Source organism: Hypanus sabinus, chromosome 17 (genome assembly GCF_030144855.1).
Source record: "Hypanus sabinus isolate sHypSab1 chromosome 17, sHypSab1.hap1, whole genome shotgun sequence".
NCBI lineage: Eukaryota > Metazoa > Chordata > Chondrichthyes > Myliobatiformes > Dasyatidae > Hypanus > Hypanus sabinus.
The window spans coordinates 6353465-6380295 of NC_082722.1; the positions used below are offsets into that span (position 1 = coordinate 6353465).

Genomic DNA, 26831 nt, shown 5'->3' on the forward strand with positions numbered 1-26831 from the left:
TCATTTATTTGAAAAGGACAGCTTTTGATGATTCCATTCCTAAGAGCGCTACCTAGATTGCGAGGAAACTGCCTACTGACCTGCCGTAGCCATGCCCATACTACACTTTGGAGACCTGACACTGCAGACACTTGAATCCGGAGCAACACAGGAATTCGGCAGGCAGCATTTATGGAAGGGAAATTTAACAGTTCACTTTTGGATTGAGAACCTTCATCTGGACCATTCAATTCCTAACGCTTCCCGATCTGAGTGTCTCCTGTGTTTTTTCTTGTGTTGCTTCTTCTATAGCTGACCTATTTCATTGGCTCATTCCACTACCTCTTCTGGTAGTGAGCTTCACATCAGCCACTCTCTGGAAGAATAAAAATATGTCAAATCACCTTGAAAATTCATTCCTTTCACCTCAAACTTGTGCCCTCTTGTTTTTGATATCTTTGCATGAGAAACAGATTTTAACCATCAATACTACCTATATCTCTATCAGGCCATCTGTTGGCCTGGAAAAAAATGAAACTGCAAATGTAATCAGTGTAAAACTAGGACCGCGTGTGTCCTTTGTTTCATAGAATCCTGGTTAACCCCTTCCATACTGGATGCAGCGATCCAGATCAACGGGTTTACTATACACCATCAGGATAGATCTGTAGAGCCTCTCAAAAGCAGAGGTGGAGGAGTATGCCTCATGATCAACTCCTCTTGGTGCACAAATATATCAGTGCTGACCCAATTCTGCTCATCAGACCTGGAAAATCCAGCAGTAAAGTACTGTTCTTTTTACCGACATGGGAGTTCTCTGGGGTCATTTTGGTAGCGGTTTACATTCCACCTCAGGCCAACGTCAGTGAGACTTTAGATGATCTGAGCAATGGATCAACATGCACAAAACAGCGCACCCTAACGCCTTCACCATTGTTTTGGGAGATTTTAAATAGACCATTCTGGAAAAAAATCACTAAGCAACGACCATCAAAAGATCAGTTGCATTACCAAAGGAAACAACACACTGGACCATTGCTACACCACCATCAAGAATGCCTACCGTGCTATTCCACGCCCTCACTTCGGGAAGTCTGATCACTTGGCTGTACTTCTACTCCCCGAGTACAGGCAGAGACTGAAGACTGCAGCACCAGCAGTGAGGACCAAGAAGGTCTGGACAAGGGAAGCACAGGAGCACCTACAGGACTGCTTTGAATCGGTGGACTAGACTGCATTCAGGGATTCATCTTCGAGCCTGGATGAGTATGCTGTAGTTGTTACCGACTTCATTAAAACCTGTGTGGATGAGTGTGTGCCTACAAAGGCTTACTGTCCATTCCCAAACCAAAAGCTGTGGATGAACCAGGTGGTATGTTTTCTGCTAAGGGCTAGATCTGTGGCATTCAAATCTGGTGACCCAGGCCTGTACCAGAAAACCAAGTATGATTTGTGGAGGGCTATTTCAAGGGCAAAGAGACAATTTCGAATGAGGTTGGAGGTGACATCGGATGCACAGTGACTCTGGCAGGGTCTGCAAGACATTACTTCCTACAAAGCAAAATCCGACAGCAGGAACGGCAGTGATGCTTCACGACCAGATGAACTCAACGCGTTCTATGCCTGCTTTGTCCAAGTTGCATGCCATCTTGGACAATGACTCCCATCCACTCCATAATGTACTGGTTAGGCACAGGAGTACATTCAGCCAGGGACTCATTCCACCGAGATGCAACACTGAGCGTCATAGGAAGTCATTCCTGCCTGTGGCCATCAAACTTTACAACTCCTCCCTCGGAGTGTCAGACACCCTGAGCCAATAGGCTGGTCCTGGACTTATTTCCACTTGGCATGATTAACATTATTTATTTATTTATGGTTTTATATTGCTATATTTCTACACTATTCTTGGTTGGTGTGGCTGTGACGAAACCCAATTTCCCTCGGGATCAATAAAGTATGTCTGTCTGGCTGTTGAAAGGGAGAACACAACTACAGCTGTGAAGATCCCTGCTGCACCTGATGACCCTGTGATCTCTGTCTCAGAGGCCGATGTTAGCCTGTCTTTAAAGATGTGAATCCCTGCAAGGCGGAAGGTCCCGATGGAGTACCAGGTAAGGTTCTCAAAACCTGAGCCAACCAACTCGTGGGAATATTCAAGGACATTTTCAATCTCTTCCTGCTGTGGGCGGAAGTTCCCACTTGCTTCAAAAAGGCACCAATTATACCAGGGCCTCAGAAGAATATTGTGAGCTGCCTTAATTACTATTGCCCAGTAGCACTCACATCCACAGTAATGAAATGCTTTGAGAGGTTGGTCATGACTAGACTGAACTCCTGCCACAGCAAGGACCCAGACCCACTTCAACTTGCCTATCGCCACAATAGGCCAACGGCAGACGCAATCTCAGTGGCTCTCCACACAGCTTTTGACCACCTGGACAATACAAACACCTACGTCAGGAGGCTGTTTATCGACTACAGCTCAGCATTTAATACCATAATTCCCACAATCCTGATTGAGAAGTTGCAGAACCTGGGCCTCTGTACCTCCCTTTGCAACTGGATCCTCAACTTCCTAACCGGAAGACCACAGTCTGTGTGGATTGGTGATAACATATCTCCTTGCTGATGATTAACACTGGCGCACCTCAGGGGTGTGTGCTTAGCCCACTGCTCTACTCTATATACGTATACCCCTAGCTACGTGGCTAGGCTTAGCTCAAATACCATCTATAAATTTGCTGATGATACAACCATTGTTGGTAGAATCTCAGGTGGTGACGAGAGGGCATACAGGAGTGAGATATGCCAACTAGCGGAATGGTGCCGCAGCAACAACCTGGTACTCAACATAGAACACTACAGTACAGTACAGGCCCTTCAGCCCTCCATGTCGTGCCAACCCATATAATCCTTAAAAAAAGTACTAAACCCACACTGCCCTCCATTTTTCTTTCATCCATGTGCCTGTCCAAGAGGCTCTTAAATACCCCTAATGTTTTAGCCTCCATCACCATCCCTGGCAAGTCATTCCAGGCACTCACAACCCTCTGTGTTTATAAAAAAAAAACACACACACACAACAACAATAACTTACCCCTGATGTCTCCCCTAAACTTCCCTCCCTTAATTTTGTACATATTCCCTCTGGTGTTTGCTATTGGTGCCCTGGGAAACAGGTACTGACTATCCACCCTATCTATGCCTCTCATAATCTTGTAGACCTCTATCAAGTCAATAGACAATAGGTGCAGAAAAAAAGACCATTCAGCCTTTTGAGCCTGCACCTCCATTCTGAGATCATGGCTGATCAATTCCTATCAATACCCGGTTCCTGCCTTGTCCCCATATCCCTTGATTCCCCTATCCATAAGATACCTATCTAGCTCCTTCTTGAAAGCATCCAGAGAATTGGCCTCCACTACCTTCCGAGGCAGTGCATTCCAGATACCCACAACTCTCTGGGAGAAGAAGTTTTTCCTTAACTCTGTCCTAAATGACCAACCCCTTATTCTCAAACCATGCCCTCTGGTACTGGACTCTCCCAGCATCTGGAACATATTTCCTGCCTCTATCTTGTCCAATCCCTTAATAATCTTATATGTTTCAATCAGATCCCCTCGCAATCTCCTTAATTCCAGTGTGTACAAGCCCAGTCTCTCTAACCTCTCTGCGTAAGACAGTCCAGACATCCCAGGAATTAACCTCGTGAATCTACGCTGCTCTTTCTCTACAGCCAGGATGTCTTTCCTTAACCCTGGAGACCAAAACTGTACACAATACTCCAGGTGTGGTCTCACCAGGGCTCTGTATAAATGCAAGTGGATTTCGTTGCTCTTGTACTTAATTCCCTTTGTAATAAAGGCCAACATTCCATTAGCCTTCTTCACTGCCTGCTGCACTTGCTCATTCACCTTCAGTGACTGATGAACAAGGACCCCTAGATCTCTTTGTATTTCTCCCTTATCTAACTCTACACCGTTCAGATAATAATCTGCCTTCCTGTTCTTACTCCCAAAGTGGATAACCTCACACTTATTCACATTAAATGCCATCTGCCAAGTATCTGCCCACTCACCCAGCCTATCCAAGTCACCCTGAATTCTCCTAACATCCTCATCGCATGTCACACTGCTACCCAGCTTAGTATCATCATCAAATTTGCTGATGTTATTTTCTATGCCTTCATCCAAATCGTTGACGTAAATTGTAAACAGCTGTGGTCCCAATACCGAGCCCTGTGGCACCCCACTAGTCACCACCTGCCATTCTGAGAAACACCCATTCCCTTTGCTTTCTATCTGCCAACCAGTTTTCTATCCATGTCAATGTCTTCCCCCCGATGCCCTGAGCTTTGATTTTACCCACCAATCTTTTATGTGGGACCTTATCAAATGCCTTCTGAAAATCAAGGTACACTACATCCACTGGATCTCCCCTGTCTAACTTCCTGATTACATCCTCGAAAAACTCCAACAGATTAGTCAAGCATGATTTACCCTTGGTAAATCCATGCTGGCTCGGCCCAATCCTATCACTGCTATCTAGATATGCCACTATTTCATCCTTAATAATGGACTCTAGCATCTTCCTCACCACTGATGTCAGGCTGACAGATCGACAGTTCTCTGTTTTCTCCCTCCCTCCTTTCTTAAAAAGTGGGATAACATTAGCCATTCTCCAATCCTCAGGAACTGATCCTGAAACTAAGGAACATTGGAAAATGATTACCATGAGAGTCCCCTCTCATTCTTCTACGCTCCAAGGAGAAAAGTCCCAGCTCTGCTCACCTTGCTTCATATGACTTTTTCTCCAATCCAGACAACATCCTGGTAAGACATCAGTAAGACGAAAGAGCTGATTGTGGACTAGGAAGGGTAAGACGAAGGAACACATACCAATCCCAATCCTCATAGAGGGATCAGAAGTGGAGAGAGTGAGCAGATTCAAATTACCGGGTGTCAAGATCTCTGAGGATCTAATCTGGTCCCAACATATCAATGTAGTTATAAAGAAGGCAAGACAGCGGCTATACTTTATTAGTTTGAAGAGATTTGGCATGTCAACAAATACACTCAAAAACTTCTATAGTTGTACCGTGGAGAGCATTCTGACAGGCTGCATCACTGTCTGGTATGGGGGAGGTGGGGGGCCTACTGCACAGGACCGAAAGAAGCTGCAGTGGGTTGTAGAGTGTATCCATATACTCAGCGATTCAGGAACAGCTTCTTCCCCTCTGCCATCCGATTCCTAAATGGACATTGAATCTTTGGATACTACCTCACTTTTTAAAAAATATACAATATTTCTGTTTATGCACTTAAAAAAAAATCTATTCAACATACATAATTGATTTACTAGTTTATTGTTTTTATTTTGTTTTTGTCTCTCTTTGTTAGATTATGTATTGCATTGAACAGCTGCTGCGAAGCTAACAAATTTCACGTCACATGTCGGTGATATGATTCTGATTCTGAAAAACCCCAAATTCTATGTTTGGCACATTTGATCACTCAGTTATCAGTGATAAAAATCAGTTATTTTTATGCACGTATTTGCAGTGTTATTTATGATGCCACTGTGTTGTTATCCAGCTGAAGCTTTGACTTCCAATGAGCTGTCAGCTATGAATTTCATGGATTAATTGTCCAGTGATTGGAAAAGGCAGGTGAACATGAAATTGCTAACCCTAAGTTCATTGTCAGAAATACTGACCACACAAACAACTTAAAAGCTTAAACTGGAAGGAATGAAACAAGAATCAGGGTCTTAATGCTATTTAGATGTGTGAAAATAACTGTTTTTGTTCTTTTCAACTAAATATATCTCTGAGAACAATCATTGAAGATATTCTGGTCTGAAGATCAAAAGCACATCTGCTGAAGGGGATACTCTGAAACACATGTAACGCCTTGGTTAAGATTTTTACTGCTATGCTGTGAGGTAGTTTTCTGTAAAGGCAGTGTGCCATACTGGAAAGCCTGCCTTGGCTTCGGCTAAGATAAGGTAACATGTCCAACTCAGGAATATGAGTCAGCCAATTAGGATTGTGGAGAAGAGTTTTCTGAAGGCTCAGGGGGTGTTTTTGGCGGGGTCTGTGAGAGGACAGGAGGGATGATGGCTGAAGATGCCCTACCTGTTGCATAAGGTGCTTGACGCAGATGAATGGCTCCAAGGAGAAGGACCAGTACTCCCATGGAAGAGCCTGTTTGTTCAAGATGGACTTTGAGCGACTTTTGGAATGTGTTTTTGAGCAGACCATGAGTCCAGCCCAGGAGTGAGAAGACAACTCCAGGATGAGCTCCAACTGTGAACGTTTGGACTGTGTTAACTGAAATGGGCCCTTTTATTTTTTTTTCCCTTTTCTTTTTCCTACTAACTGTTCCATAAAGCTGAACTTTGTAAATATACTTTCTTCATAATTTTATGCGGCGTATGATTTGTTATTTCTTGCTGACCGACAGTTGTGTATGGGGAGTATTTATGCACTATTTGCTCAGATCGAAGTTTGTTTAATTGGAACATCACTATGTTCCTGTTTGGTTAAATCCCAAATCATGCCGACCATAGATGTCTATTGTTAATGAAAGTTGGCCTTCTCACTGCTCAGTCCCGTGGCTATTATTAAAGCTGGCTAATGCACCAAATTTCCATGAGTCTGGTGAGGGGGTTACACACAAAATAATCACGAAGGGTCTAGTGCTCTCCCAGTGTATCTTCTCGGGCTTCCAGCCGTGTACAGATATCGATTATAACCAATGTTTCAGTGAGAAACTCTGCTATCTTGATGCTGGGGCATGTCTAATCTGGTGGCATTTATATCCCCTTAGTCTTCCTCATCCAGCAGATATGCTGAAGGCTGGAGAAGAGTTTATTGGACAGAATAATCAAGTTCCAGTTTATTGTCAATCAACTGTTGACATGTAGCAAGCTGAATGACACAATTATGACTGAGGAAAACGAGCCAGAGCAGTAGAGAATGAAATGTGAGGAAAGTAACTAAAGCAGTAATGCATGCATAAAGGTTGAGTTCTGTTATGATATTTACTTGTTTCCATTTTGCTTAATGAAGAAGACATTTAAAATACAAATGAAGGGGTGCTGAAAATAAAATAAAATAACCAAAATAACTGGGCTCAGAACACACATCCTTTTGTGACTCAAGCATACTCTCTTTTTCACTTCTGCACAAGGAGCACACCATGACCCACACTGTTGTATGCAGAATTGGCTCATTAGTTACCGATATTGAAGCAAACCCCTCACCGGGCCTCTATTATAAACTTAACTCTGCTAACAGCCACGTGACTCAGCAGCGAGAAGTCCACCTTCCATGATCAGTGCACGTCTAGGGTTGGTATGATTTGGGTTCGACTGAACAGGAATGTTGGGATGTTCCAGGCAGTAACAGTGAATGCTGTGTGAGTACCGTCCCATGCAAAGTTATCATTTGCCAGAAAAATAACAGTTCGTGCACCAGCATAAAATTACAATATATATATTTTCCAATATTTCAACTTCAACAAGCAGTTAACAGAAAAGGGAAAGAAAAATAAAAGAGCCTATTACAGTTAATCTGGAGTTCATTCCTGGAGTAGCCGGCTGTATCGCTTTACTCACGCACTGAACCCGTGTTCTGTGTGAACGACACCAGCCACAATTTGAATCCCAAACCAGAAAATCTGCAGATGCTGGAAATCCAAAGCAACACACACAAAATGCTGGAGGAACTCAGCAGGACAGGCAGCAGCTATGGAAAAGAGTACAGTTGACATTTCGGGCCAAAACCCTATGGTAGGACTGGAGAAAAAAAGATGAGTAGAGTTAAAGGTGGAGGGAGGGGAGGGAGAAACACAAGGTGATTGGTGAAACTGAGAGGGGAGGAGTGAAGTAAAGAGCCGGGAAGGTGATTGGTGAAAGAGATTGGTGAAGGAGAAGGGGGAATCTAATAGGAGAGGACAGAAGGCTGTGGAAGAAAGAAAATGGGGGAGGAGCACCAAAGGGAGGTGATGGGCAGGTAAGGAGATGTGAGAGAGGGAAAAGGGAGTGGGGAATGTTGAGGGGATTGGGAGGCCATTACCAGAAGTTAGAGAAATCCATGTTCATCGGCTTGGAGGCCACCCAGACGGAACATAAGGTATTGTTCCTCCACCTGAGTGATGCGCAATCATAATACCGCTGATCGGTCTGATGTCGGACAATATGCTTGCATTTCGTCCAGGTTTTTCTCTTCCCGACTGATGATCTGTATGTACCTTCATAAAGCTGAAGGGGGCTGTTATTAGCACTGATTGATTTATGCAATTGGCTTAGTGAGAGGAAAGGGTTAAGAAAGGGGAAGTAGGTGATGCTGCTCTGGAAGAATGTGTGGGAAGGGCATATTTGTGCGTGAGTGAAATCTCTGAGCTTGGTCTCCAGCTGTCTTGTAGCTCCTTGCCATTTGAACCAGGCAGTGTGCATCCGACATTAGGAGAAGTCCTACGTAGGCATCGCTCATTTTGTTTTATTCCTGCCGGACTGAGGGTAACAATAGCTATTATTATGGGACATTTGGGCATCTTTACAACTACAGGATCTAATTTTATGTTGTGAATTTGGCACAAAGAGTGACTTTTGGCTTCATTTTCATCCGCCCTTCTTGTGAAACTTGAGCTTCTTCCTTTTATGGGAATTAATTCATGCTGCCGATATTTACTTCTACACTGCTGTGTTTGAGTGCATAACAAGAGAATTCTCTCATGATTTGAATTAACTATCTGTGCCTGTTTATGCACATACTTCATCAATCTCACTGACTGTGAACAGTATTAACATTTAGATGGTGCAAGGCATGGTTCGAATTGCTAAGCTACTTATTCCACAGTAAAGAGTAATCGTTATGTTCTAATTTGTTAGTTTAATCACTATAATTTACCTTTATGTAATACCATAAAAATAATGAACACACCAGCCACTTCACAAACAAGAGAAAATCTACAAATGCTGGAAATCCAAGCAATGCACACAAAATGCTGGAGGAACTCAGCAGGCCGGGCAGTGTCCATGGAAAAGAGTACAGTTGCAAAAAACCAATTTTCATGCCGTTTATATTCTGTGTATATATGCCTGTGGTAATTCACTTTGAATGTGGTATTTCTGTTAACTTGTGGGGAAAGAAAATATATCCTCATTCAGTATATCCTCTATTTGCATTTTTTTTGTTAAATTGAAAAATAACAAATATTATTGAGACTAGCATTTTGAAATAAAATCAAAATGTGCTAGAAATGTCTGTTAGGTCGTTCGGTATCTCTGGATATTCCCCTTTTTGCAAAGAAGTACTGCTGCTTGGTCTTTGTCTCTTTCATTGCCTTCCATGAAAGACTTGGTGATTAGAAATGTGCATCTACGAGTAAAGCCCAAACCAGCAAATATAAGGCAGAGCTTTAAATGAGATATACAGAAACTGAATTAGATTTTGAAAAATAGGTGATATCAATATGTGCAGGTGTATTTTTCCAGCAGAGACAAATGGACCAAATTGTTTTTTATATAATTATTTCAATTTCTAAGGGAATGAGATTTCAGAATCATGAACTTTATTTATCAGTGATTCGCAATGATAACATTATAAAATAAAGACCTGCTTCTGAATACACTCACTGCAATATCTTCAGCCTAAATTAGCACAACACTAAAGTTCAAAATAAAATTTATTGTCAGAGTATATGCATATCACCTCATTCAACACTGAGATTCTTTTTCCTGCGGACATACTTGGCAAATCTATAGATCAGTAAATGTAGGCAGGATCAATGAAAGAACAAGAGCCTAGAAGACAACAAACTATGCAAATGCAAATTTAAATAAATAGCAATAAATAACAAGAGCATAAAACAACAAGATAAAGAGTCCTTAAAGTGAGGTCATTGGTTGAGGGAACACCAGAAATAGAATGAGTGTAGCTATCCTCCTTTGTTCAGGAGCCTGATGGTTGACGGGTAGTAACTGTTCTTGAACCTGGTGGTGAGAGTCCTGAGGCACTTTCGCCTCCTTCCTGATGGCAGCAACGAGAAAAGAGCATGGCTTGGGTGGTGAGGACCTTTGATGATCAGTGCTGCTTTCCTGCAACAACATTTCATGCAGATGTGCTCATTTGGTTGGGAGGGTTTTATCTGAGCGGTACTGGGCCAAATCCACTACCTTTTATTGGATTTTCTGCTCAAAGGCATTGGTGTTCCCATACCAGGCTATAATGTAGCCAGTCAACTTACTTTCCACCATACGCCTATAAGAAATTTGTCAAGGTTTTGCATAACATGCCAGATCTCCACAAGGAAGTAGAGGTGCTGTTGTGCTTTCTTTCCGATCAAGGACGGGTCCTCTGAGATAGTGACGCTCAGGAATTTAAAGTTACTGACCCTCTCCACCTCTGATCATCGATGAATACTCGCTCACGGACCTGAAGTCTACAGTCAGTTCCTTGGTCTTGCTAACACTGAGTGAGAGGTGGTTGTAATGAAACCACTCAGCCAAATTTTCATTCTCCCTCCTGTATGCTGATTCATCACTACCTTTGCTATGGCCCACAACAATGGCATCATCAGCAAATATGAATATGGCATTGGAACTGTGCTTAAACCCACAGTGTAGGTATAAAACGAGTAGAGCAGGGTGCTAAGCACACATCCTTGTAGTTCTCCTGTACTTTTGGAGATTGTGGTGGAGATATTTTTGCCAATCCAAACTGACTGCAGTCTGCAAGTGAGTTGCACAAAGGAGCATTAAGGCCCAAATCTTAAAGTTTTCTGATCAGTTTTGAGGAGCTAATTAAATGCTGAGCTGCAATCGATAGAGAGCATGCTGATGTATGCCAGATGTTCCAGGGTTGTCTGAAGAGCCAATGAGATAGCAAATACAAAGTACACTGCAGATGCTGGGGTCAAATCAACACATACAACAAGCTGGAGGAACTCAGCAGGTCGGGCAGCATCCATGGAAACGAGCAGTCAACGTTTCGGGCCAAGACCCATCTGCTGGACCTGCTGCTTTGGTATGCAAACACTAGGGAGTAAATAAGCAGGTTTATGCTGTTGCATTCATTTGAATAAAGGGCATCTTTGTTAGGGCTACACTTGCACGCTATGTGGAGGAATAATACAGCTCTGACAACACTTCTGTGGAATTCATTGTCACAGGCGGCTGTGGAGGCCAATTCATTAGGTAAATTTAAAGTGGACATTGATAGGTTCTTGATTAATAAAGACATCAAAAAGTTATTGGGAGAAGAATGGGGTTGAGAAGAAAAATAAACAAGACATGATATATTATCAGTCAGTCATGATGGAATGACAGAGAATACTCAATATGCTGAATGGCTTGGTTCTGCTCTTATGTCTTATGGTCTTGTGATTTCCTCTTTTTTTTATTAGTATGGCTCTATTTTTAAAATGTCAGTAGCTAAACTCACTTTACTTTCCGTATATGCAGAATGTTTGAGTTATAGCCCACCAAACCCAAGTCTGGTAGGGCCAGACTGGATAAAGTATTAAAAAGAAAGTATTAATTCTGATGTTGAGATTGACTTGGATTTCAGTAGATCTTTGGAAATATATTATGATCTGCTTTTTGATTTTTCAGAAATCCTGATGCTTTAGCATCTGGCCCTCCTGGTTTTGTTTCCCACTGTCTTTTTAAACTTACTGGAACCCTGATTTCTATTTCTACCTCTAACTTTGTTTGGGCCCCATTTCCCAAATTCCCTTTAGACTTGCCTGGTTCACAGGAAAATTTATTATACTGCTGTGTAAAATCTTATAAGAAGTGTATTAAGAGAATTGGAGTATTAATGAGAGTGGTACCCACTAGTCTGGAAAATCTGCTTGTGGGTACTACCGAAGCCATAAGCTTGCCAGTATAGTTTTTTCTATAAATGAATTTGGGTCAGTACTGTGGTTTGGGATTCATATTTCCGTACAACATTGAAGGAAATAATTTGGCCCATCGTCTATGCTGACTCTCAAAAGAATTTCATAATGACATTTCTTCAATTATTTTCTCTATATCCTATTCTCTATCACTATCCTTCCTGATTCTTCTCCCATAAAACTATTGCGGGAGCAATCTGCACATGGGAGGAGATGGGAAGAACTTCACACATCAGTGGTCTGGATTAAACCAGGTTTTCTGGAGCCTGGCGGCCCCAACTCTACATGTCACACTAGTAGTAGATGCGATTGCTCACAGCAAGCCGGGAAAGGGCAGGAACTACCATGTATGACTTCACTGCAGAGCCTGTCTACCTGGCTGGGTTGTGTTGAGTTCACATTGAAGTCTGGTTTAATTTCATACCTGAGCATACTTCTGGATTTATCAGAGGTCTTTTTCCTTTGGTAGAAAAGTATGAAGCATTTGATAATGACTTTCAGAATTATTATTTTGCAGCCTGCACATCTCTCAGCTTCATTGCCTGCTCCAATCTTCATCCCTGGGCTCTAACCTCACTTCACTTGGAGGTTACATTCTCTCTGTCCAGTGAGCTCTTCCTGTTGATCTTTTCTATTTTTATTTTTACACTCGTAATGAAGCTACCTCTGAAAACTTTACTTGTATTGCTGCTCCAGTTGGTGTGCTGGAGTGGCAGAAAGAATTAATGGTCTGTATGGCAGTTCGTATCATAAATGTCCTTTGTACATGTTATTCAAAGATTCAAAGAACATTTATTATCAAAGAATATATAAATTATGCAACCTTGAGATTTGTCTACTTACGGACAGCCACAAAGTGAACAACCCGAAAGAAGCCAATGTAATAAAAAGACCAACACCCAAAGTGCAGAGAGTAAAATACACAAATCGTATGAACAATACGAGTGAGCAACAGCATTCCGAGCCAAATTGTGCCTGAAGATTTGAATCACAGGAGCAGCCTGAGTAGGCCCAAAGCCTGAGTTCATCGTATTAATGGGGCAAATCACCGTGAAGCTCATAGACACAAAGCACAGCAGCTGGGGCAGTCTGACAGCCTCTGTCACAGAGAGAGGAATGAACATCGCCAAAAAGCGAGTGAAATAGGCCCAAATCACTCCTTTGATCCCAACACTATGCTTTTCCCATCTATCTGGCCAATGTATAAATTGTCTAAACAGCAGATCATGCCTCGCATTAGGACCCAGGCCCTTCTTCTGCGAAGGGCTCCAGGCCGAGACCTTACCGCCTAGCAATTCACTCTGCTTCAGAACCCAGCCCAAAGCTGTTCTCAACCTCACCAAACTAGAGTGACCCAACCTCACATCGGGTTGGTTGGATGGGCATTGAAACTCCCTGCCTCGATTTCTCCTCTAAGAATCACTCACTCCAACTCCATCTGCATTGATTTTACAGTACACCAGCATGGCTCAGCTCTTGAATTTGCTTCGCCTTCGTTCGCCTCTTCATTATTGTGATAGATTACCACAATTTTACTTCAGTATTAGTGTTATTAATAATGTTTTTAGTTGAATTTCTTGCCTTTTGAACTAGCAGTAAGCTGAAGCTCCCTTTCAATAATGCCACCTTAAACCAGATTATATATCTATCTATCTATGCATCCATTTATTTATTACTGTACAATTAAACAGCAACAGAGTATAGTAAAACTTGAATAATCTGCTATTGAAATGATCAGACATCCAGGTGCTAATTCTCATGTTGGCTCTGATGCACTGGAGGCCCAGTGCCCGTGCTTCTTGTATGACTCTAAGGCAATACACCCTTCCCTTGTCCTAATACACTGGGGGTCCCAGTTCCCACACTCTCCTGTGTCACACCAGAGCCTTGAGCTTGCATTGATACGTTTATTGTACTACTGTTCGGAATGCCCAAAAAAAGTTAATTAACTGTTTTGGAGTATAAATAGGAATAATACTTAATAGAATGGAAAATCTATCAGTTCAGCACCATCAAAGTCCTGGGAAAGCCACATATACTGAGTTTTACTGTGTGAACCCAAATGAATTACATGGGCTTGTTCTTTTCTTGTTATCCATTGCCTTCACCTTGATTTTAAGTGTCCCATTTTGTATTTATCTGTGCAGTTGCCACTATTTGGCATGGAATAATTATTTTGCATTATTTCCAGGAAGTGTCCTGCTCATGTGATGTATCTGAAAAGCAATTGGATGGCATGAGGTGAAGAAACTGGTAAGAATGGCGAATGTAGGCAGAGCGCCATTGGTATCAGAAGAGCCAAACTTCGGTGCCCAAGCCAGAAAAGTGGACTGGACTATCATCATCCTCACATGCCAGTACAAAGACAGTCTACATGCCTTCCAGCGAGGTATGTTCTGCAGAACCCGTGTCTAAACATTGATTGCAAGCTGTTAACTGGGAACTATTCATTTTGTAGCAGAGAAAACGTTCTTGCAGTCACTATGACAGCAAATTGTCCGCTGTGAGTTGGATTCTGTTTTTCTGTAGTTGCGTAGAAATTAGGCAATTACTGGAAAACTGAATTAAATTTTTGCTCTTGGATCTCAGAAGATGTTTGACAAAATGCCTTGGAAATGCACTGTTGCTGTAATTAAGGTGTTAGCAACTACAAGAGGTTGATGAGGGATGGGATAGTTTTGCAAATAATTTTAAATAGCGGAACTTGTGAATATGTGAGGTATTCTAATTTTATTTGATGTGGAATAGGCCCCTTGAAAGATGGGTGCTTAGAGTAGTAAGTTATGGGTGAGGAAGCGTCACTGATTTGGGTATTTTCAGTGTTTGATTAACATGGTAAAATAGTCCCTTATTCGTTGACCATCAAAGCATCTTGAAAAATCAGTTGCAAGATTCACTTCCATTAGTTACAATTATGTGGTAGCAGTTATCTTAACATTTTGTATTTGTAGTATTGTCCCATTAAAGCCACTCGTCCTTTAGAACTGAGAATGCAGTATTCTCTGCTGGGATCCATTTCCAAAATCCCATTGCATCACTGCTTGCATCGGAAACTAACCTTGCCTTTCAACGTGCAGTACCTGGTTATTGTTTCAGAGTATCCGTTTAGACTGATCGTGTCAATGTTCAGCATGTTTAAATACATAATGGGAGTTTCAGAACATTGTTCATAGACTCTGGGGTCTATGCAGTCACACTTGCCCCTTGTGAGGCCGAAATATCTGCTTTCTGCACACTTTCCTTGCTGCAGTGCAATGGTGCTGCTTATGCTATTGCACTAACTGTAACTGCCTTTTCACACTGCACTCAATACACACAATTCTGCCACACTTGGTTCATTTTAGGTGTTCTAATAGTAACTGTCAAAAATGCCGAGGTGACCTCCTGACCTCATGTCTCACAGTTGTCCTCAATCTCTTAACCATGCAAGTCAAAACAGCATCGACATTCTCAGTCAACACAGCAGCAAAACGCTAACACATTCTGCAAAACACACTCAGCCCATTAAAGCAATAAATACTTGCAGCAAAAGTGAATAAGCCAATTAAAGCAGTAGCACACAGCATTACATCATGAACACGTATAAGCAGTGTTACGTACCCGTGACACGTGACAGTGGTGTACTTGTCACGTGACTGGGGTTGAAGCTATACTGGACTTGTGAGTTAATGGTCTTGTGATGGTGGAGTGACGTCATTTTCCTGCCAGTAGAGGTCATGTGACAGGTTTTTTTTACAGGGTATAAAAGGAGGACCCCTCCCTGTGAGGAGGGGCAGTTCGTGGCTGGATTTGCCATTTTGACTTCATGCCATTGCGTGATTTAATGTGATGACGCAGTTTAGTTGAAAGATGAAGTTTTATTTAATGCCTAAAATTTAAAAGGTCATTGCCAGCAGTTTCTTTACAATACTGCTAGTTAAGTATCAGTGGAGAGTGAAGATCGGAGTTTAGGAGATAGAAGATCGAGGAGAATCGATTTCGACGGTGAAACAGGTTCGACCTTGTTTGATTCTTATTCGGAAGGAATTCATTGACTGTTCTCATGTTAATCCCTGCGAAATAGCAGAAAGGATTGAGGACAGTGTTGTAAAGGAAAGGTCAGTGCCTTTAAACCATTTCGTTACGTAAATTCTTTGTGGGAAAAAGTTCGATTTGGAAACCGAAGCAACACGATGTGAAAGAGAATTTAAATCGTCTTAAAAAGTCTCTCCCTTGAATGGACTGTGAGCATTTTGAACTTTTGGCAATACTACTCTACTCTAAAGAACTGTTTTTGCAACATCGCTTTAAGAACTGTATAAGCTTCATTGCTTTAAGAACTGTTTAAGCTACCGCACAGCAGCTGATTTCCGGTTACGTTAGTCATTTGTTTACTTTTGGGGGGGTTTGTTTTCAGTGTTTAATAAACATGTTATTTGTTGTAAAAACCCTTGCCTAACTCATATATTTATTGTTGCCTGAATCTGTAACAGCAGTGACAGGATAATCACTGGCAAAATACTGCCCATTCTCCTCACTTAACAATGTAGGCAGTCATACAGTGTGCTGCTTGTTGCTTACTGTGTATAATGCCAGAAATCAGGACATTTAGTCCATTATTGTAAATACAATAAAAATATATTGAAAGAGCAACAGAATGGGATGTAAGCATGAAAACACACAATCTTCACGATAATCTCAGTAGTTTACTATCTGTTGTCACATGAAGGTCAAATACAAAATTGCTCACTCCTTTAGGAAAAAAAATAAATATATCTCTGCTAACAGAAATACAGGACAATTAACAGCCACTTTTGATCTATTCTGGCCCTAATGTTGGGCCACATGTTTTCATCAAGATTACAGCATTTGTATTAAAAAGACAGGCAGTATGGCGGGGGGGGGGGGGGTTGGGTCAAAAAGTGAATTTAAATCCATAGAAAGAGGTGACATAGGATCAGAAGATGTAGAATCCTTGTGGGTAGAATTAAGAAACTACAAGAGTGAAAAGACTCTGATGGAAGTTATATGCAGGCCTCCGAACAGTAGCTGGAAATGGATACAAATTACAATTGGTAAAAGGGGAAATAGGGGATTTCAATATGCAGATTGGGCAAATCTTGTTGCTGCTGGATCCCAAGAAAGGGAATTAGTAAAATGCCTATAAGCTGGCTTTTTAGGGCAGGTTATGGTTGAGCTCACTAGGGGAAAGGCATTTCTGGGTTGGATGTTGTGTAATGAACCAGATTTGATTCGGGAGCTTAAAGTAAAGAAACCCTTAGGAGGCAGTGATCGGAATATGATAGAATTCACCCTGAAGCTTGAGAGGGCGAAGCTAAAGTCAGATGTATCAGTGTTACAGTGGTGTAAAGGGAATTGCAAAGTCATGAGGGAGGAGCTGGCCAAAGTTGATTAGAAGGGGACACTATCAGGAAAACGGCAGAACAGCAATGGCTGGAGTTTCTGGAGGAAATTCACAAGGTGCAGTGTAAACTTAAATTCGCCAGACCAATAACCATGCCACAAACAGTTCTTTATTTATCCTGTTCACCAGTTTATTTGTTCAAACTCTGCCAGCGAGAGGCACAGAGCTAAACACCAGAGTGACAGAGTTGCTCTCCCCTTGAGCGCTCGTATTGGACCTCTGTCAGCAGATTACATACTGCAACACTTACACAGTTTAAAGAGACCATCATTATTCATATATGGAATTGTTTTCTGGTTCTTGGTACAAAGCCTGTGGAACTACAAGGTACAGAGAGTCAGGGAAAGGAGTAATCAGTTTTTAATCAGACACGCACACATACTTTACAGAATCAGTTCTGTCCTTGATCAAAACAGAGAAGTAGTTTAGTGATTTTACAACCTTACAGTGCAGAAGTACAATTAATCATGCAAAGCAAAAAACGACGGATCGCTCCCTGCGCGACTCCCTTGTCCACTCGTCCCCCCCTCCCTTCCCACCGATCTCCCTCCTGGCACTTATCCTTGTAAGCGGAACAAGTGCTACGCCTGCCCTTACACTTCCTCCCTCACCACCATTCAGGGCCCCAGACAGTCCTTCCAAGTGAGGCGACACTTCACCTGTGAGTCAGCTGGTGTGGTATACTGCGTCCGGTGCTCCCGGTGTGGCCTTTTATATATTGGTGAGACCCGACGCAGACTGGAAGACCGTTCCGCTGAACACCTACGCTCTGTCCGCCAGAGAAAGCAGGATCTCTCAGTGGCCACACATTTTAATTCCACATCCCATTCCCATTCTGATATGTCTATCCATGGCATTCCTCTACTGTCAAGATGAAGCCACACTCAGGTTGGAGGAACAACACCTTATATACCGACTGGGTAGCCTCCAACCTGATGGCATGAACATTGACTTCTCTAACTTCCGTTAATGCCCCTCCTCCCCTTCTTACCCCATCCCTGACATATTTAGTTTTTTACCCAGTCCTCCTTTTTTTTTTCTCTCTCTGCCCATCACTCTGCCTGTTCTCCATCTCCCTCTGGTGCTCCTCCCCCCCTTTCTTTCTCCCTCGGCCTCCCGTCCCATGATCCTTTCCCTTCTCCAGCTCTGTATCCCTTTTGCCAATCACCTTTCTGGCTCTCAGCTTCACCACCCCACCCCCCCGGTCTTCTCCTATCATTTCACATTTCCCCCTCCCCCTCCTACTTTCAAATCTCTTACTATCTTTCCTTTCCGTTAGTCCTGACCGAAGGGTCTTGGCCCAAAATGTCAACAGTGCTTCTCCCTATAGATGCTGCCTGGCCTGCTGCGTTCCACCAGCATTTTGTGTGTGTTGGATGCAATTAATGCTGACAGAGCACAAACCCCTGCATCCCCAATATCCTCAAAAACTTCATCAGCAGGATAGATGAGTTATTCTAAAAGGAGGATGAGGCAACTCTGGATGACAAGGGGGGTCAAAGATAGCATTAAAGGAAAAGGGAAGGCATGTAATATAACAAAACTTAGTTTAAAGCTTCAATGCTAAGGATAAGGTTTCAGGGAACTTGGAGGCACTTTATAAAATATGCCAAAGTCAGCATGGTTTCCTTAAAGGGAGATCTTGCCTGGCAAATCTCTTTGAATTCAGGCAGGATAAACAAAGGAGAGTCAGTGGACGTTGTTTACTTGGATTTTCAGAAGGCTTTTGTCAACAGCAGTATATAAGCTGCTGATCAAGTTGCGAACCCATGGATTACAGGAAAGATATCAGCATGAGGAGCAGATTGGCTAACTGGCAGGAAGCAAGGAATTGAAATAACGAGGGCTTTTTCTGGTTGGCGGCTGCTGGTGTTCCGCAGGGGTCTGTGTTGGGACCACTTTTTTCCATGTTATGTGTTAATGATTTGGATGATGGAGTTGATGGTTTTGTGGCCAACTTTGTGGATGATACAAAGGTAGGTGGAGAAGTAGGTGGTGTCGAGGAAGCAGGGAGTCTGCAGAAGAACAGACAGATTGTGAGAATGGGCAAAGAAGTGGCAGATGGAATATATTTTAGGGAAGTGTATGGTCTTGCACTTTGGTCTCCAAACAGGAAGAACATTTAGAAATCAGAGATGCTAAGGGACGTGGGCATCCTCGTGCAGGATTCCCTAAAGGTTAGCTTGCAGGTTGAGTTGGTGGTCAGGAAAGCAAATGCAATTTTAACATTCATTTTGAGAGGACTAGAATATAAGAGCAAGAACTTAATGCTGAGGCTTTATGAGGCATTGGCCAGACTGCCTTGGAGTATTGTAAGCAGTTTTAGGCTAAGTATCTAAGAAAAGACAGGGTTCAGAGGAGGTTCATGAGAGTGATTCCAGGATTGAAAGGGTTACGTATAAGTGTTTGATGACTCTGGACCTATACTCACTGGAGTACAGTGATGATGGGTCTTGGCCTGAAATGTGGATTGTCGCTGCCTCCCTGTCATTATGATGACATAGTGTAGGCCATTAATCCTGGCATCTTATTTCTCCTTGTTCACTAAGAGTTGTCTGTAAAGCTCATCAAGGACTATGATAAGCTATAGAATGTTATATGGCCCAATCATTGTGAAGTATACCAGAACACCAGTGTCTGATATGGCTGCACACATGGTAATGTTTGAACCTCTCTTGCATGGTACCATGACTGTTAGCTTTTGCCCTACATCCCTCCCTCGTCTTCGTGTCTTAGACATATTGAAGCTTCATTACCCTCTAATCACAATAGAGGCAAATTGAAACATGAAAAAGTGTATGAAAAGGAATACGGTATTTGTAAAACCTACGTGTATCGTGTTGACAATTTGTCTGTACCCTAGTTCTTTAACCCTGTCACTGCTTCATTTCCATGTGATGGAGTTTCAATACCCTATTAACTGTCAATATACTGACCGTACGAATACTTGAGAAGATGGTACAGTCTTTGATTACAGCTGTTTGTATTCCACACAAGCGTATGCCATTGTTCTCTAGCACCATCTGAATAATTGCTGTCCCGCGTCCAGCATTGAACATCTCGGCTGAAGGTCCAGCATTGAACATCTCGGCTGAAGGTCCAGCATTGAACATCTCGGCTGAAGGTCCAGCATTGAACATCTCGGCTGAAGGTCCAGCATTGAACATCTCGGCTGAAGGTCCAGCATTGAACATCTCGGCTGAAGGTCCAGCATTGAACATCTCGGCTGAAGGTCCAGCATTGAACATCTCGGCTGAAGGTCCAGCATTGAACATCTCGGCTGAAGGTCCAGCATTGAACATCTCGGCTGAAGGTCCAGCATTGAACATCTCGGCTGAAGGTTTTCTTTTTTTTTTCTGTGAAAACACAAGTATATTTCCATAGAGTACATTTACCGTAACACATTATTTGTAGAGGGAAAACTGTACTATTTTATACATGAATGTCAAACTCAGTTACATAACATACAGGTGTAAATTTGCAATGGGTGTCTTACCGATTCTCATTCCTGAATGTCCCAATAATTGGTGCCACATATGAACATGTCATATTAGGCTGCACTTTTTGACCAGCCTAATGCATGGGCAGACCATGATTTAGGACACGGTCAACAATTCTATGGGTACTTCCTGGTCATTCACACAGAGGAAGTTTATAGTGAAGCCCATCATATAGCAGTCAGTAGTGGCCATTGCAGTTCCTATCTACAGTAGCCTTTGTAGACTCCTGTTTCTGTTGCTGCATGGGATGATCACACAAAGTGATCTTCAACAGGGGACATTGCTTTGTGGATCCAGAACTGGCAAAGACTGGTTGTAGATGGGTCATATTCTGCATGGAGGTTGGTGACCAGTGGTGTGCCTCAGGGATCTGTTCTGTTCTGGGACCCCTTGTCTTGAAGTGGAGGGATGGGTTAGAAAGGTTGGGGGTGTTGTCGATAGTGTGGAGGGCTGTCACGGGTTACAACAGGACGTTGATAGGATGCAAAATTGCACTGAGAAGTGACAGATGGAGTTCAACTCAGATAATTGTGAGGTGGTTCATTTTGGTAGATCAAATATGATGACAGAATATAGTATTAATGGTAAGGCTCTTGGCAGTGTGGAGGATCAGAGGGATCTTAGGGCCCAAGTCCATAGGACACTCTAAGTTGCTGTGCTGGTTGACTCTGTGGTTAAGAAAGCATACGGTGCATTGGCCTTCATCAATTGTGGGATTGAGTTTTGGAGCCGAGAGGTAATGTTGCAGCTATATAGGACCCTGGTCTGTACCCACTTGGAGTACTGTGCTCAGTTCTGGTTGCCTCACTACAGGAAGGACGTGGAAACTATAGAAAGGGTGCACAGGAGATTTACAAGGGTGTTGCCTGGATTGGGGAGCATGTCTTATGAGAATAGGTTGAGTGAACTTCACCTTTTCTCCTTGAAGTGATGGAGGATGAGAGGTGACCTGATAGAGGTGTATAAGAGGCATTGATCGTGTGGATAGTCAGAGGCTTTTCCCCAGGGCTGAAATGGCTAGCACAAGAGGGCACAGTTTTAAGGTGCTTGGAAGTAGGTACAGAGATGTCGGGGTAAGTTTTTTTTTACACAGAGAGTGGTGAGTGCGGGGAATGGGCTGCTGGCGACGGTGGTGCAGGCAGATACAATTGGGTTTTTTAAGATCCTCCTGGACAGGTACATGGAGCTTAGAAATATAGAGGGCTATGGGTAACCCGAGGTAATTTCCAAGGTACATCTTTGTGGGCTGAAGGGCCTGCATTGTGCTCTAGGTTTTCTACGTTCTGTACTGCTATTTCTTGTGGGCTCAATATCTACACTGATCTGGATATTTTCAATGTTTGTTTAACATTGATGGTCAATGAATAAAGGGACAACTTTACAACACATCTTCTCAAATCAGTTGCAAGATTAACTTTCAATAGTTAAAATTATTTTGTAGCACTAATCTGAACTGTCTGTATTTATAGTATGGTCTCCTTGCTCTTTAAAACTAAGAATGGTGTATTTTCTCCTGGAACCCAACTCCCAATTACTTATATCACTTCCTGCATAGAAAACTAACTGTACCTTTTAAATGTGCAATGCCTGGCTATCGTTCCAGAGCTTTTATTGCTACTTAATTACTAAGTTGAGCATGTTAATGTTCAAAATTCAAAGTGCATTTAATATCAAAGAACGTACACGTTGGTCCAGCTGCTGGTGTAGTGGCAACAGCACTGGACTTTGAGGTGATGGTCCTGAGCTCAAATCTGGCCAGGTCCCAACCTGGGCAGCAGCAATATCTGTGCAGACAAAAGACCTAGCAATCTGCTTCCGTATCTTGCCATGAAAAGCTCCACACTATCTACAGGGTCGATGGCACTCTACAACAGCAACAACAAGATGTATACATTATTCAACCTTGAGAGTCACCTTCTAACAGGCAGCTACAAAACAAAGAAACCTAAAGGAACCCATTTAAAAAAAGTAGAACCCATCAAACACCCAATGTGCAGAGGAAAAAAAAACAAATGTAAGCAAATAGCATTTTTAATTGAGCTTCACAAAGAGAGCTTCAGTCCACAGAGGAGAGCAGTGAGCTGAATGGGCCTATCTCTCACCTTGAGTCCCAATACCCTTTTCGGTCTGGCTTGGCGCCTAAATTGTCATCCAAGTATCAGGTTTAGTTGCTTTGTTACGCTCTGGTGTCTGGACCCCACCACCTCGATCTGCCAGTACCCAACTTTTCTGATTCATCATGGAACTTAAATCATAGTCCAAACATTGGGTTCAGTCTCTTTGGTGTGTTCTTGGGCCTGGATCCCATCAACTTGATTCGGCCTTTACCCAACCTTTCCAATTCATCCTGGAGCTTAAATCGCCTTGCTCTTAAAACCCATTCTGCTGTATTGAATTACCTCCAAGTCCAAAGGGAAATTACAGGCTATTGTTTGTGATGATCATTTCCAGAAAAAGAGTCCTTACATATCTGGAGAAGAAGGATGCTGTTCTTGGACTACAGTTCGGCATTCAACACCATAATTCCCTCCAGGCTTGACAAGAAGCTCAAAGACCTCAGCCTTCACCCTGCCTTCTGTAGCTGGATGCTGGACTTCCTTTATTTTTCAATCTTTTTATTACATTTTTCAAAAACAGATACATAACGGTCATAATAGTACAAAGGGAGTGAGATTACAACGCTGACAGTTAACATATGAATAAAAACTATAGGTAACAGACCTCCCAAACCCTAAATATAAACAGGATACCAGAAAGAAAATAAAAAGATGAAAAAAAAATCCCAAATTGAAAAAAACAAAAACAAAATATACTAAACTAAACACAACTAAACCTAAACTAAAAAAAAGCAAGCTGGGCTATTTTATCAAAAAAAATCATTAGTGTCGTCAACTCCGCTCCTCTACTCAAATTAATGTATAATATAAAGGAATCGGAAAAGGTCAAATTACATTCTGTGGAAGTATTGAATAAAAGGCCTCCAAGTTTCTTTAAATTTAACCGAGGAATCAAAGGTACCACTTCTAATTTTTTCTAGGTTTAAACAGGATATGGTTTGAGGAAGCCATTGAGATGTAGTTGGAGGATTTATCTCTTTCCAATTTAATAAAATAGATCTTCTAGCCATTAAAATAGCAAATGCAATCATCTGCCAAGCTGAAGAGGGCAGATCAATCATTGGTAAGCTAAAAATTGCAGTAACAGGGTGAGGTTGTAAATCAATATGTAAAACTCTAGAGAATGTATCAAAAATATCTTTCCAAGATTTTTCCAAAAAAGGGCAACACCAAAACATATGAGTCAGAGAGGCTCCCTCAGAGTGACATCCATCACAAATCGGATTTATATGAGAGTAAAAACGAGCTCATTTATCTTTAGACATATGAGCCCTATGTACCACTTTAAATTGATTCAACGTATGTCTAGCACACATAGAAGAAAAATTAACTAATTTAAATTTTTTTTCCCATTTCTCTAAAGTTAAAGGAAGTTGAAGATCCTTCTCCCATTCATTTTAAATTTTATTGGATATATCTGGCTATATATTCATAATCATATCATAGATGATTGCAATTAAACCCTTTTGATAGGGGTCTAAGCTTAAAATTTTTTCCATGATATCGGTTGGATATGAAATCAGTAAAGTAGGTAACATCGTATTCAAAAAACCTCTGATCTGTCAGCATCTGAAAAATGGGATCTGGGCAAATTATTAGACAATTGTTCAAAAGACATAAAACAATTATCCAAAAATAAATCACGAAAACATATTATACCCTTCGTTTTCCAAACCAGAAAGGCTTGATCCATGACAGAGGGTTAAAAGAAAAAATTAGATATAATAGGATTTGACAAAATAAATTTATTCAAGCCAAAAATTTACGAAACTGAAACCGAAATGTATGTTTAATTATTGAATTAACCATTTGTTTATTCAATTTAGAAAAAACCAAGGGAAGTGAAGTCCCTAAGATAGAAACCAATGAAAATCTTTGTGCAGAATTACATTCAAAATTAACCCATTGTGGACTGACATTAATATCCACATCTTGTGTCCAAAATAGTAAGTATCAAATATTAATTGCCCAATAATAAAATCTTAAATTCAGCAGTGCCAGGCCACCATTTTTTTTAAATTTCTGCAAGTATTTTTTACTTAGCCTAGGATTTTTATTTTGCCATATGTATGATGAAATTTTAGAATCAATGGTATCAAAAAAGGATTTAGGAATAAAGATTGGTACCGCTTGGAAAAGATATAAAAATTTAGGTAGATAATCATTTTAATAGCATTGATTTGACCAATCAATGATATAGACAGTAGGGACCATTTAGTAAGTGATTGATTAACCTGGTCTATTAAAGTAAAAAATTGACGTTAAATAAATCCTTATGTTTTTCGTAAAATAATCTGTAACCAATCTAAATGGTAGGCGTCTATAAATTGCAACTTGCATATTTAAAGGAAAAAGTTCACTCTTATTAAGATTCAGTTTATAACCAATAAAGTTGCTAAACTGAGCGAGCAAAGATATGATAGCAGGAATAGATTTCTCAGGATTCAAAATATATAATAACAAATCATCTGCATATAATGATAACGTTTTTATCGCTTTTCCGCGGGAAATGCCAAATATAGAAGGTGAGTCACGAATAGCAATAGCTAATGGTTCCAGGGCAATATCAAATAGCAATGAGCTAAGAGGGCAACCTTGCCTAGTGCCACGAAACAGCTGCAAAAAGGAGATCTTGTATCTCCTAAGTAAGTACTGAAGCTGTAGGGGCATAATATATATAATATATCAATTTAATTTAACCCAAGATATAAATTGTGGGCTAAAATTAAATTTCTCAAGTGTACTAAATAAGTATGTACATTCAACTCTATCGAACGCTTTCTCGACATCCAATGAGATAACACATTCTGGAGTTCTAACTGAGGGGTATACACTATATTCATTAATCTCCTAATATTAAAAGACGAATAGCGGTTTTTAATAAATCTGGTCTGATCAATTGAAAATAAATTCTCCAATCTAGTTGCCACTATTTTCAAAAAAATCTTAGAATCTACATTCAATAAGGATAGGCCTATATGATGCACATTTAGTAGGATCTTTATCTTTTTTAAGAATTAAAGAAATAGAGGCACCGTAAAAAGATTGTGGCAATTTACCTATAAATAATGCATCCTTAAAGATTTTACATAGCCATGCAGAAAGTATAGTAGAGAAGGATTTTAAAAAATCTACTGTATAACTATCTGGGCCAGGAGCTTTACCTGAATTCATCAAAGAAATAGCATCTTTTATTTCTTGTTCCCTGGTAGGAGCATCTAATACTAAACGCTCATTAGGTGATAATTTCAGAACATTCAATTTCCTTAAGAATTCATGCATTATAGTAGGGTCATCAGGTGATACTGATTGATATAAGGAGGTGTAAAATTCTTGAAATGATTTGTTTATTTCATCATGATCAAACATCAAAGTTCCATCTTTTTTACGAATTTTAATAATCAGACATTTAACCAAAGCCGATTTCAATTGACTAGCTAATAGTTTTCTGGATTTATCATCATGTATATAAAATTGACTTCTAGACTTACATAATTGATTTTCAATTGAGGATGTTAAAAGTAAATTATACTCCATTTGAAGTTCGACCCTTTTTTTTTTATAAAGCTCCTGACAAGGAGTAATATAGTATATCATGTCAATTCTTTTAATCTTATCGACCAACATACAAATCTCATTATTAATTTGTTTTTTCAGTCCAGCAGAATATGAGATAATCTGTCCACAGATGTATTCTTTAAAAGTGTCTCATAGTACCCTGCTGGAAATTTCATCTGTTGAGTTTGTGGAAAAGAAAAAAATCAATCTGTTCCTTGATGAAATTCACAAGCTCCGAGTCATGTAATAATGCAGAATTGAATTGCTATTGACGAAAACTAGAAGGCATATCCATTAGTTTAATAGAAAGTTTCAGTAGCGCATGGTCAGAAATGACAATGGAGTCATAATTACAGTCAGTAAC

General features: G+C 41.1%; 1 protein-coding gene across 2 annotated transcripts in view; it reads left to right on the top strand.

The window, feature by feature from the left end:
- Positions 1 to 26831, top strand: part of LOC132406671 (L-fucose kinase) — a 359123-nt gene that overhangs the window by 2970 nt on the left and 329322 nt on the right. For both annotated transcript variants that reach the window (XR_009516220.1, XM_059992500.1), the window contains exon 2: positions 14080 to 14277. Coding sequence is in view for 1 of the 2 variants with exons in the window: in XM_059992500.1 (XP_059848483.1) it covers positions 14148 to 14277 (130 nt within the window). In the remaining variant the exon portion in view is untranslated. The remainder of the gene's footprint in view (positions 1 to 14079; positions 14278 to 26831) is intronic.